Here is a 13,559-nt window from a genome sequence, read left to right as displayed (position 1 = left end):
TTGACATGTATCCAAAGAAGGTGAATGCGTAGATGGCTAGAGAAAGATAAATGGATAGAAATTGTTTCACCATACTTTATACTTCGGTATAAAGTATGGTGAAATAACTCTAGACTCTAGGTCTAGGCTATATGGATGTTCACTGTAAAATCTTCTAAACTTTTTTGTATGCTTGAAAATTTTCATAATAAAAAGAGGAAAATATTTGGTGAAAGCAAAAGCCTTAGATTAAACTGAATTACCATTTAAAATAGATAATTGCAAATTACCTACCTAGGGGGAAGTGGATTACAATCTTAATAACTGAAGTCACCCCTGTTCTAAGTCCTGCCCCTCGAGCGGGAGAGCCAATCAGCAGCGGCGCGCTGGTTTCCACCCCCCCCCCACCTCCCCCCCCACCCCCCTCCACCCCCGCTCTCTCAGGCCTCGCCCCGGGATTCTTAGTCCCTCCAGCTTCCGCCAGAGCCGCTCAGAGCCACGCGGCGCGCCCGGGAGGTTTGGTTGTAGGCTAACAGCTGTTTACTCCCGGGGTCTCGGGCCGCCGCCTTCGGCACCGCGGGGTCGAATCTTCCCTCTTGGACCCAGGAATCTGGGCCCCTCTCTTCCCGGAGCTCCGTCTTCTGGCTTCCAGACTCACTCCCCAGCCCTGTTTCCAGGACCCCGCCAACCTGCAGGTTCCCGCCTCCCGGATCCAGGCGTCCCGGATCTGAGCCACCAGGACCTAGCCTCTTGAAGACCTCCGCCGCTCGGGCGTCTTCAACCCTTCCGGAGCCGAGGACCCCAGGGTCCCATTTCGAGAAACTCCCGTGTTCCTAAACCCTACGGTCAAGAACGCCAGCGCTCCCACCTCCCTGCTTTCAGCGCCGGGCACAGACCGAAAACAGAGGAACCGCAGCGCCCAGCCAAGGTACTCTCAAACATTTCAGCTTATAAGAGCCAAGGAACTTGAGCGCTGTGAACTCACAACTGCAAAGAATTCTTGAAAGTTCTAGCCTCCGGACTCTGTTAAAGTTTTAAGGAACGTCAGCGTCCTGGAAAGGAACCCCCAAACGCTCCCAGCTTGCAGGCGCTAAGGAACCAGCGGCGTTCATCATGGTGGCCGATCCGCCTAAGGGAGACCCCAAAGGGTACGCGGCGGCGGAGCCCACCGCCAACGGTGTCTCGACGTTGGTCCCCATAGAGGACGCAGGCTCGGTAAAAGGCGGCCGTTGCGGTTCCTGGGGTCAGGTGCGTCGCTGCCTTCGCGCTAACCTGCTCGTGCTGCTGACGGTGGTGGCCGTGGTGGCCGGTGTGGCGCTGGGACTGGGGGTCTCGGGAGCCGGCGGCGCGCTCGCCCTGGGCCCCGCGCGCCTGCAAGCCTTCTCCTTTCCGGGAGAGCTGCTGCTGCGCCTGTTAAAGATGATCATCTTGCCTCTGGTGGTGTGCAGCCTGATCGGCGGCGCCGCCAGCCTGGATCCGAGCGCGCTCGGCCGCCTGGGCGCCTGGGCGCTGCTCTTTTTCCTCGTCACCACACTGCTAGCGTCGGCGCTCGGCTTGGGCTTGGCGCTCGCGCTGCAGCCGGGCGCCTCCTTCGCCGCCATCAACACCTCGGTCGGAGCCATGGGCCGGATGGAAGAGGCCCCCAGCAAGGAGGTGCTCGATTCGTTCCTGGATCTTGTGAGGTCAGACCCCGCCCTACCTGGTGGAGGGGTGGGGGGTAGGGGTGCTTCAGCCTGGTGGGGAGGGGAGTCGCCCCGTGGACGGAAGAGAGGTTTGGAGTCCTCCGGTAGGGGGCCCGGGACATCCCCAGGGCCTCAGGAAAACGGGGTGGCATAGTTGGGGGGCTCTGGGGAGGGTCAGGGTATGGAGGTTGAGGACGCACTCCTGAGGTTTCTAAATGTGAGGGCTTGGGTACATAAACGGGACCCCACAGGAGAGTGATAGGCGTGGAAGTCTTAGGAGTGATGCTTGGCGTCTGGGGTGGCGGGGCGGGGATGTTGAGGGGGGCCTAAGATGGTCTCTGCTGTGAAGAGGGAGGATGCTGAGGGGATATTGGAAGGGAATCTTTGAGTGTTGGAGGGCCCCAGGATGAGATTTCTGGATAAACATTGAAGTCCCCTGTCCGGATAGAAGTTTGGGGAGTCTTGCATCAGGGGGCGCTGAAGGACTTGAGGAGATTGGAGGGACCCCCCCAACCAGGCCCTCTTCCCACGTGGTTCCCCCACCATGTGTCACCCAGACAAAGCCAGGTCCTTTTCTGAGCCTGTCTTCCCCGCCCAGTTCATCTGTGTTGGACCCTGTGTGCTGCCACCTGTGTAGGCTTTCTATCCCATTTCCTGCTCTGTCTGGTCCCTGGCCACCCTCCGCTGGCACTAGGCTGCCCAGAGAAGGGGCAGATTCTTTTCCTTCCGGCTTTTGCTCCCGGCTCCTCGAGAATGGCTCTTCTCCCTTCTGAAGGAGGGCGGACAGGCTGGGTCCGCGTGGCCTTGCCTCTGAGGGCTGCTGATTCAGTGTCTCCAGGTTGGTTGGGGCCTTCCTGGAAGTGGCGGAAGGAAATGACGAGTCACGTTACAGGGTTCTCCCCTGGCCTCTTGACATCGGCACAGGCTGATATTGGGGGAAGGCTTGGTATCCAAAAGTTAACGTGGGTGGGCACCTCCTGGCCCAGGCAGATAGCTGTGTCCCGACCCAGCCCTGGCTGGCCTGGGTGAGTACAAGCTGACCTGCAGACAGGCACAGCCCCCTGAAGGCTGTTTGTATGTGTACAACCTTTGCGGTTGTGCCAGATCCACGTAACGCACTTGGCCAGTCACTCGACAGCTGACCTGGAACGTCTTAGAACCGCCCAGCTTTATAAGCAGCTGACACACAGCTGGACACAGGCATGCAGACACGCGGCTGTGCCATCTCCCCAACACGTGGGCTTATACCCTCACACACGCCGGGCACTGCCACCTTTTCAGCACAAACAGACACTCACTGATGCTGCCGATCACACCAACATGTGAAACACTGCCTAAACACAGCTCAGGAGCGCATAGACACTCACATACACCTTCAGGTCGCACATCTCTAAACACTAACCCGTGCCCCCTGCCCCCAGCTGAAGACCAGCACCTGACAAGCTTTACCATCCACCAGCAACAGCTGCCTACCCATGGCTTTGGTGAGAGAGAGGATTTGAGGCTACCGAGTGGTTAGGACTGTGAAACCAGCCAGCAGGGCTCAAATCCCAGCTCTGCCACTTCTGCAAGTTTCTTCACCTGTCAGTGCCTCAGTTTTCTTTCCTGTCAAATGGGGATAATAGGGCCCCACCCCAAGGGCTGTTGGGAGGATGAAATGAGTTGATTTATATACAGCACTTAGTCCAACGCCCATAGTTGCCTTGGCTGTTATTTTTGTCTTAACCTGAGAGACAGGAGGCTGCTGTCTGACTCCTTCACATGCTCCATGGGGTTTAGTGCATGCCACTGTACCCTTAATCACACCCAGACACCCTCACACAAGAGTGGCCGCATAAACAAAGATGCCTTCACGACAGCACAGCCAATCCTTGTCACTTTCTCACCAACACACCCAGATCTTCCCCACACCCTGCAACCCACCAGCCAGCCCCCAGGGCCAGCCCTTCCTCAGGCCTGCAGGAGGAAGTGGCTGATGCAAGATGTCCAGGGTATTGAGGCTGCTACAGGGGTGGAGCCCAAGCCCTGTAACCCTGCCCCAGCCAGCATGGGAAGCTGGCATTCATCAGTCTCAATCAACACTCCCTTGGGGCTAGAACACTAGTCTCCTGGGGCCCCAGGAGTCCAGCTCAGACTCTCCACACCCTGGAAAAATGTTCAGGGCCAGGTCCATCTCTGCCTGGCTGAGCCTGGCTGAGGCATGGTTGGGGTACCACGTCTGGGTACAAATGGGGCCTCTAAGGTTCCCTTCACCCCAAGAGGCCAACCCAGTAACCCTGATACCCCCTGATCTCCTGCCTTATCTAATACTCCCTCCCCCCCGACCCTGCCCATGTTTCTCTCTGCAGAAATATCTTCCCCTCCAACCTGGTGTCTGCAGCCTTCCGCTCTGTGAGTCCTCGGGGGTGTCCCTTGGGGTTGGGGGGGTGGGCAGGGAGGGAATGCCTGATTTTGGGTGGCGCCTGGAAAAACACACATGCCTACCTATTTATAGGCCATAGTGCGGGGCTTCTGGGTGACCTATGAATGAAACCCATCCACGCCTCTCTGAGAATATGGGTTCTGAGCCCCGTCTGGGTTCTAATTCTAGCTGGGCGACCCTGAGCAAGTGCCTTTACCTCTGTGAGCCTCACAGTTTCCACCTCTGGAAAATGGGGGTATGAATGGTCCTACTGCAGTGGGGTTGCTGGTGGGATGGAACAAAATCGCTATAAGGGATGCCTAGGGCGGGCTTTGAGTATTAACAGAGCCAGGGTGGGGTAGGGGAGCCTTGATGACAACTGACAATGACAATTGACCCTGACTCTTTCTTCCCAACCCCTCCTGCAGTACGCTACCTCCTATGAGGAGAGATTTTTCGACGGCACCGTGGTGAAGGTAAGAGGTGGGAAGGGTTGGGTTGGGCGGGGGCTGCACCTTGGCCCATTGTTGTGGGTTTTTTCATTTTGTTCTTACCCCTGTCTTCTGGGTCTTCTAGCATTTGGGGTGCAGTCTGTTTTAAATTCTCTGAAGCCCCTCCCCAGTTTCTGTCTTTTCTGCCTTCCTGGAATCTCCATTTTGCCCTTCTTCCTCCCTACATCCATGCTCTGATCTGGGTTGTTATTCTCACCCCCACCCCCCACCCCACCCCACTTCAGCTTGGCTTTCCAAAGCACAAAACTGACCTCTCCTGTCTTCCCCCTAAAGCCCTCTCATGCCCCTGAGTGCCCTTGGAAGAAAGCCCAGACGCCTCGCCATAGTCCACGGGGCCCTGTGAGGTCCCACCCCTGCCCATCCGCCCACTCAGCCCCATCTTGTGACTCTGCCCGGCCCATTCTACTCCAGCCACACTGAATTTCTTTCTCTTCTTTGAATGCCTGAGTTAGAGTCATTTCTAGGTTGTTGCATATTGTTACCTCTCTAGAACCTTCTATCCCTTCCCTGGTTTACCTTGTTCACCCCTAGTCTCCAGGTCTCAGCCCTCTCCTCCAGGAAGTCCTCCTTGATTCCCCTCCTCCGAGCTTGGCAGCACTGCCTTCCTCAGTTCCCATACTCCCCTGGGTTCTCCCTTGCCCACTCTGGGTGGTCCCTGGACCTGGACTATGGGCCTTTGGAGGAAGGGGCCCGGCGAATGGTCTTGTCTCTGCTGGGTCCCAGCAGTGCTCAGGACAGACCCCCAGTCCCTGTGCAGGTTGACCGAATGGCCCCTCCCGTCCCCATCTGTTCTTGCCCAAAGGTGCCCATTGGGAGCGAGGTTGAGGGTATGAACATTCTGGGCCTGGTGGTGTTTGCCATCGTCTTTGGCGTGGCCCTGCGGAAGTTGGGGCCCGAGGGAGAGCTGCTCATTCGCTTCTTCAACTCCTTCAATGATGCCACCATGGTGCTGGTCTCTTGGATCATGTGGTAAGTGATGGGAGTGGGGACATCTGTTCCTTCAAACCAGATTGTCTAGATTCAAGTCTCGCATTGACTGTTCCCTGGCTGTGTGACTTTGGACAAGTGACTTACTCTGTCTGTGCCTCGGTTTCCTTATCTATGAGATGACAGTGCTGTATTCCATGAGAGTTAAGACTGATCCCAGAACCTTATTGATCCTACTGCTAAGTCCCTTCAGTCATGTCCAACTCTTTGCAACCCTTTGGACTGCAGCCCACCAGGATCCTCCATCCATGGGGATTCTCCAGGCAAGAATACTGGAGTGGATTCCCGTGCCCTCCTCCAGGGGATCTTCCCAAGCCAGGGATCGAACCTGAGTCTCCTATGTCTCCTGCGTTGGCAGGCGGGTTCTTTACCACTAGCGCAACCTGGCACCGGAAGGTAACAAAAAGACAGCCGGGCTGTGGGCACAGTCTGGCTAATGCATCTCAGTTCTCCTGATTTCAATGTCATCAAATGTTTGCCTTTGGATCAGTGATCGAAAATAGTGCCTGCTTTATAGTGTTATCATGAAGATGAAATGAGTGACTGGGGCGTAAGTAAAGCACTTAGAAAGTGTTGTAAATCTTTTGCACCTACTGAGCATTCACTTAATGTCAGCTACGATTATTATTAATATGTATGAGCTTTTGTTAAATGGCCTCAGATAATGAGGGGACAAAACACATGCTGAGGCTTTTGGCTTCACCCTTGCCACCTCCCTCTGCCGTGTCTCCACATGGTGTCACATTGATTCTTAGCACCCATCCTAGATCAGAAGGTCAGAAATCAAGAGGCGGGGGACTTCCCTGGTGGTTCAGTGATTGACTCTGTGCTTCCAATGCAGGCTGGTGAGGGTTCAATCTCTGGTTGGGGAACAAGAATCCCACATGCCATGCAGCATGGCCAAAAAAGGAGAAATCAGGAGGTGGGTTAGGGCTGCTGCGTTTTTACCAAATCTTCCACCCTGACCTTGATTCCAGTGTAGCTGACATCTACAAAGCTGCTGTTGGAACTAATAGAAAAAGTTTGTTGTTTAGTCACTCAGTCGTGTCCGACTCCTTGCAACCCCATGGAGTTGCCTGCCAGGCAACTCTGTCTGTGGGGTTTTTCCAAGCAAGAATACTGGAGTGGGTTGCCATTTCCTACTCCAGGGGATCTTCCTGACCCAGGGATGGAACCTGTGTCTGCTGCACTGGCAGGCGGTTATTATTATTATTATATTTTTTTTACCACCGAGCCACCTGGGAAACCCAGTAGAAACACTTGGTGGTTGGGTCAGAGTAGGCTCTGAAGCTGGATAGCCTAGTTCCCATCCTGGTGCTGCCACTTCCCAGCTCTGTGCCCTATGACATGTTACTTATCCTGCCATGCCTCAGTTTCCCCAGGTGGAAAATGGGATTGATAGTACCGGGCACGAGTGAGTTAATATATGTAAAGTTCTTGGGTTAGTGCCTGACCCATAGCATGCCTACGGTAAATAAGCTTAGCTAATATTTGTCAAGTAATGATGTAATTTCTGGGCGCATCCCAGTGGCTAAAGTTTGGGCATTTGGCCAAACCGTGGTACACAGGTGGCTGGGAAATGGTGCTTTTCTTCTGTTACTAAAGAGGAGAAAGGGGGGCACCTCCCTAGTGGTCCAGTGGTTAAGACTCCACGCTTCCAAAGCAGGAGGCCCGGGTTCCATCCCTGGTCAGGGAACTAGGTCCCACATGCTGCAACTAAGTCTCCGCACAGCCAAATAAATGTTAAAAAAAAAAAAAAGTAGAGGAAAAGGGGTTTGGAAACAACTAGCCATAGTGATCAGACAGTTGAGGTGATGATGGGAGCCCTCCTGGTGGGGATGCACGAGCAGCAACCCCTGGGATCTTCACTCCAGGAGTTAGAAAAAATCCCAGCTGCAGTCTAGTTGTTACTGTTTAGTTGCCAAGTCGTGTCTGAGTCTTGAGACCCCATGAACTGTAGCCCTCCAGGCTCCTCTGTCCCATGGCATTTCCCAGGCAAGAATACTGGAGTGGGTTGCCATTTCCCCCTCCAGGGGATCTTCCTGACCCAGGGATTGAACCTGCATCTCCTGCATTGGTAGGCAACAGGGAAGCCTAGCTGAAGTCTTTAGATTTCACTTATTTGGGCACAGAAAGCTTTCAACTCATTTCAACTGGCATCTCATTTAATCCTCCCACAGTTCTTGTGAAGTTGGTAGCATTATGGGTCCCTGTTTTATAGACTGATTTGATTTTGTTTAATGCAATGGTAGCTGCAAGAGTCTCAAAATAAAAGCTCCCTCATGGGGTTGTGGTGAAGATTCCATCCTCTTCAAGGGCTCAGCGCATCATAAATGCTTCATACCTGGGAGCTGTCATTAAGACATGAGTCAGGATCCTTATTTTTCCGGGAGAGACAGTATATTAGTTTAAGTCATGTCAGCTGCTGTAACAAACCCCAGAAAATGTAAATGGTATGCAGGGTGGGTGTTTCTTTCCTGGTCATGTGTTAAGTGCAGATCTGGTGGGTGACTCTACTCCAAGTGGTGATGGAACCACCCAGACTTCTTTTACATCCCAGCGGCACCATGTTCAAGGGGAGAGAGTGGCAGATGACAGGGGAGGTGTCTGAACGTCAGTCCACGATGCAGTGGGCGCTTCCTGACTTTGAGGAAGGCTGAGATGTGCCCAGCACAGTACCTGACATGGGTGAGCATGTGATCTGAGGTGGCAATCTGTCTCTTGTGTAATTAGGTATGCCCCTGTGGGCATCTTGTTCCTGGTGGCCGGCAAGATCGTGGAGATGGAGGACGTGGGGCTGCTCTTTGCCAGTCTCGGCAAATACATCCTATGCTGCCTGCTCGGCCACGCCATCCATGGGCTCCTGACACTGCCCCTCATCTACTTCCTCTTCACCCGCAAGAACCCCTACCGCTTCCTGTGGGGCATCATGACGCCGCTGGCCACCGCCTTCGGGACCTCCTCCAGGTGTGACCTTGGGGCGGACCAGGGCAGGGCTTTTAAGAGTAGGGGATCTGGAGTGGGCATCTGATGTCTAAAGACCCCTGGAATTTTGTTTGTGGGACATGGGATCTGGGCACAGAAGCCATACTTCGGTATGTTTCTCATAAGGTCCTGGAAAACCCCTCTTGTTAAGAAACTACTGTCTTGGAGATTTATTACTCCCTTTCTGAGAAGCCCTCCCCGCCCCTAGGCCTGCCCCTGAGGGACTCTAGGACCCTGGATCCAACCTCTCAAAATCGCCTTCCACCTCTCCTGGGTAGTTTGTCCATCTGCTGGCCCTGTCCCCTCGGAATCTAACCTTCCCCACAGCAGCTTAGTCGAGGTATAGGTAGATAGGTACCTATTATACCTGTTATAGGTAGATAGGGAAGGAGAGTGAGTCAGCAAGCACTCAGAATTTAGGTATGAGTCTTTATGTGTATTTGGCAAGTAGTGGTTGGTACTCTCCCTGGCGGTCCTGGACTCTATATTTCGGAGTGCTTTCATTCTATGGGATCCCTAGTGCCTTATGTTTCTGGGAAAAGAAGGGCATGGAGAGCTGGGGAGGGCTGAGGACTGTGGGGGGAGGTCTGGGGATGTGGGAAGCAGGGGGCGGCTAGGCTGGTGAGCGGAGCTTGTGCCCCAGTTGAGGCACTGTGGGCGGGGCCGGACCCAGGGGCGTGGCTGGGCAGTGGGCGGGACCCGGCTGGCCCGGCCCAGGGAGCGCTGCTGACTGATCTGTGGTCCCTCTCAGCTCCGCCACGCTGCCGCTGATGATGAAGTGTGTAGAGGAGAAGAATGGAGTGGCCAAACACATCAGCCGCTTCATTCTGCCCATCGGTGCCACGGTCAACATGGACGGTGCCGCGCTCTTCCAGTGTGTGGCTGCAGTGTTCATTGCACAGCTTAACCACCGGCCCTTGGACTTCGTGAAGATTATCACTATCCTGTGAGTGTGGGGTGGCTGTGGCGAGGACCCCCGACCCACCTGACCCCTCCCTTGACAACAGAGAAAACCTAGGCGGAGCAGCTGCACCCCCGCAGCTTCTCCCACTACCGAGGGACCTCCCCGTGACCTCCCTTCTCCTCCCCCAGGGTCACGGCCACAGCATCCAGTGTGGGCGCAGCGGGCATCCCAGCTGGAGGGGTGCTCACTCTGGCCATCATTCTCGAGGCGGTCAACCTGCCGGTTCACGACATCTCTTGGATCTTGGCGGTGGACTGGCTAGTGTGAGTGTGGGTTTGGGATTTCGGGGGTTGCTCGGGGTACTCCTGGAGAAGGGAATGAGCAAGAGGGTCATTGATAGCCTCTGAGAAGGAGAGGAGAGGAAAGAAGGAATTCTAGAAGAAAGGGGAAGGGACCTGGAGTGTTCCAATCAGAGGGAAGGAAAGGATCTTTGGGGTTCTAACAGGAACTGCCCTGGTAGTTAATAGAGCAGACTCTTCAGCCAGGCTCCCAGATCAGCTGTTGCTAGCTATTAGGACCTTGGACATAAGATGTGTACGATTATTACACATAAAAACTTTATTACACATAAAAATTTAATCTCCTTGTGTCTCAGTTTCTCCATCTGTAAAATGAGAATAGTTTCTCCTGAAGGATTAGATGACTTAATACAAGCAGCTTTCTTAGAACAGTAAGTAGTAAGTGCTACATCATTGTTAGCTATTATGAGGAAGCTATTAAGAGCCTAAAAGATTAGAAGACAGTTTGGTTTAAAAACTTAGAGAGTTACCATGTATCTTAGCAATACCACTCCTAGGTTTAAACCGGAGAATTGAAAACATGGCCACAAAAACTTGTATATGATTGTTCATGGCAGTACCATTCATAATAGCGAACAGGTGGAAACAATCCGAATACTGATCAGTTGATAAATGGATAAGCAAAGTGTCATATGTCCATACAATGGAATATTACCCAGCAATACAATGGAATGAAGCAGTGATAAAAACATAACATATGACCCTTGAAAATATTATGCTAAGTGAAAGAAACCAGACACAAAGGACCACATTGTATATGATTCCATTTATATGAACTGTTCAGAAGAAACAGATCTATAGACAAAGTAAATTAATGGTTGCCTAGGGCTTCGGGGTGGGAGGAAATGGGAAATAATTGCTTAATGGATACAAGGGTTTCTTTCTGCCATGATGAAAATAATCTGGAATTAAATAGTGGTGATTGCCTAACTCTGAAAAAAACTAAAACCCACTGAGTTGTATGCTTTTAAAGGGTGAATTTTATATCTGAATTATATCTCAATTTTTTTTAATGGCATACACACCCACACAAAATGTATACAAAGAGGAAGGAAGAAGATCCTTAGGGTTCTAGGGAGTTCAGGGGGCCTGAGGGAGAATGTAGTATTTCAGAAGGAAAAAGAGGCATTGAGGGGTCTTCTGGGGCCCCCAGGAAAGGGAAGGGTGACTTTTTGAGGTTCCAGAAGAAGCGAATCTTGTGTTTTACTGGAAGGAGGATCACTGGGGATCCAGGGAGGATGGAGGAGATCTTTGAGGTTCTAAAGCAGAGAACTGCATGATGGGGCACTTGGGATTACGAAGATTGCGGGGGCGGCGGGGCTGGGGCCTGACCTCTCCCCTCCCGCTCACTTCCCTGTCACTGTTCCCCCTTCAGGGATCGGACCTGTACCATCCTCAACGTGGAAGGTGACGCCTTTGGGGCGGGACTCCTCCAGAGTTACGTGGATCGCACAGAGAACCGCAGCTCCGTGCCGGAGCTGATCCAGGTGAAGAGTGAGATGCCCCTGGCCGTGCTGCCGGTCCCCAGCGAGGAGGGGAACCCTCTCCTCAAAGGCTGCCCAGGACCTGCTGGGGATGCTGACACCTGTGAGAAGGAATCAGTCATGTGAATCCCCATAGAGACCTTCCCTGCCCCGATGGGGGGCACTTTGGACATCGGAATCATGGGGGATGGATGAACGGACAAACAAGGCTCTTGGAGGGCCCTGCCCACACATTTGGGAGCGATGGGCCTCAGTTCCCTCCCTGACATCAGATCCGGAAGGCCTCGCTGCTGGGGTGTATGTTGTTTGTGTGTGAATGAGTGTGTGTGTATGTGTGTGACTGTCTCCAAATCTGCCCAGTCCTCAACTCCTGGCCCCCACCCAAGGCTAGGAAACCATATGAGATGGAGAAGTAGCAGTGGCCTCCACACCCCATCCTGGCAGCTTGCTTCGCCTTCCTGTCTCGGGGCACAGGGCATCATGGGAAATTCTGTCCTCTGAGAGGAAGGATGTTCTGACAGGTTGCTGGCTCCTTTGCTGGTTATTTTGGTGGCTGTAGCTGCGTGTGTGTGTGTGTGTGTTCTGTGACTCCACGGTACATCCCACCCTGTCCCTGGGCCCTCTGTTCCCTCCACAATAGCAAACACTCCTTGGGAACACTGAAGGGAGACGGATAACACATTGCTGTTACTCTGAGGATGTTTATAACAATAAAATTGTCAGTTATATCTCATCAGATGTTTGTAAGAATTTGACTAAAAATGCTAGCTATGCAGAAAACAACAGAAAATATATGATAAATAGGACTTCACTGAAATGAAATCTGCTTATCGAAAAACACCATTGGAAACCACCATGAGATACTGCTTCATGCTTATTGGCATGGCAGCGATCAAAAACCGCCAAGTGCCGATGGGGATGTGGAAGTGGATAGAGCCCATGTTGTTGCTGGTAGGAATGCACAATGGTCTAGTCATGCTGGAAAATCACTGGGTGATTATGAAAACGGGTGTTTTAATGTCAAAGCATATATTAAAATATCTACTTAACCAGGGAGCTTGTGAGTCTCAGTCCTGGGAATGTACCCAAGAGAAAAGAAAGCTCCTATTCACTCAAAAACTGGTACACAGATGTTTAGAGTTGCTCTCCGTAATTGCCAAAACTTAGAAACATCAACTGGATTACTGGGTACAATCATCATTTGATGGAAGGCTGCTGGGCCAATATATATATAGAGATAGATACAATCAATGCGATGCATCTCACAGATAACATTTTAAGTGAAAGGAACCAGAAATAGTGCCTTATAATTCCATTTATATGAAGGTCTACATGCTAAGTTGCTTCAGTCATGTCCGACTCTGTGCGACGCTATGGACTATAGCCCACCAGGCATTTCTGTCCATAGGATTCTCCAGGCAAGAATACTGGAGTGGATTGCCACGCCCTCCTCCAGAGATTTTCTTGAGGGATCGAACCTGAGGTGGGTTCTTTTTTTTTTTTTTGAGGTGGGTTCTTTACCACTAATGCCACCTGGGAAGTCCCATATGAAAGTCTAGAGCAAGCTAAACTGGCCTATAATTAGAGAACTCAGAACAGTGGTGACTGATTCCTGGGTCAGGATGATCCGCTGGAGAAGGGATAGGCTACCCACTCCAGTATTCTTGGGCTTCCCTTGTGGCTCAACTGGTAAAGAATCTGCCTGCAATGCTGGAGACCTGGATTTGACCCCTGGGTTGGGAAGGTCCCCTGGAAAAGGCAAAGGCTACCCAGTCCAGTGTTCTGGCCTGGAGAATTGTATGGACTGCGACCCGCAAAGAGTAGGGCATGACCAAAGAGTAGGACACGACTGAGTGACTTGCACTTTTACATGAGGATCTGTCAGTTTGGAGAGGGCAGAAAGGAACTTTCTTCTTAAACAAGCTGTAGGGCATGTGCCATCTTAGTTCCCAACCAGGAGTTGAAATTGTGCCCCCTGCCTTGGAAGCTCAGAGTCTTAACCACTGGACTGCCAGGAAATTTGAGGGCAACTTTCTATGACACAGAAAATGTGTATCTTGATATGACTGATGGTTACACAGATGTAAACAGCTGGAAAAACATTAACTGGTACACAATACGTGGTATTATCTCCCCTCGGTATGTTATCTTCTAGTTAAAAGTTGTGTACTACCAGTGGTAAATTCCTTTCCCACTGTAACCACCTTCATAGTAATGCAGTTTCCTCTTGGTATCTTTTTTTTTTTTTTTAAGTCTTTGCTGAATT

General features: G+C 52.1%; 1 protein-coding gene across 1 annotated transcript; it reads left to right on the top strand.

Moving 5' to 3' along the window:
* Nucleotides 1-443: 443 nt before the first annotated feature.
* Nucleotides 444-12,026, top strand: SLC1A5 (solute carrier family 1 member 5). Its single transcript, XM_043436468.1, has 8 exons — nucleotides 444-1,661; nucleotides 4,010-4,052; nucleotides 4,491-4,538; nucleotides 5,377-5,543; nucleotides 8,295-8,528; nucleotides 9,298-9,492; nucleotides 9,639-9,773; nucleotides 11,185-12,026. The coding sequence occupies exons 1-8, from the start codon at nucleotides 1,093-1,095 to the stop codon at nucleotides 11,417-11,419; spliced, it is 1,626 nt and encodes a 541-aa protein (XP_043292403.1). The 5' UTR covers nucleotides 444-1,092; the 3' UTR covers nucleotides 11,420-12,026.
* Nucleotides 12,027-13,559: the final 1,533 nt, after the last annotated feature.

The sequence above is a fragment of the Cervus canadensis genome, chromosome 18 (genome assembly GCF_019320065.1).
Source record: "Cervus canadensis isolate Bull #8, Minnesota chromosome 18, ASM1932006v1, whole genome shotgun sequence".
Taxonomy (NCBI): domain Eukaryota; kingdom Metazoa; phylum Chordata; class Mammalia; order Artiodactyla; family Cervidae; genus Cervus; species Cervus canadensis.
Note: the sequence above shows the minus strand (reverse complement) of the source record. Positions and strands in the feature narration are given on the sequence as shown.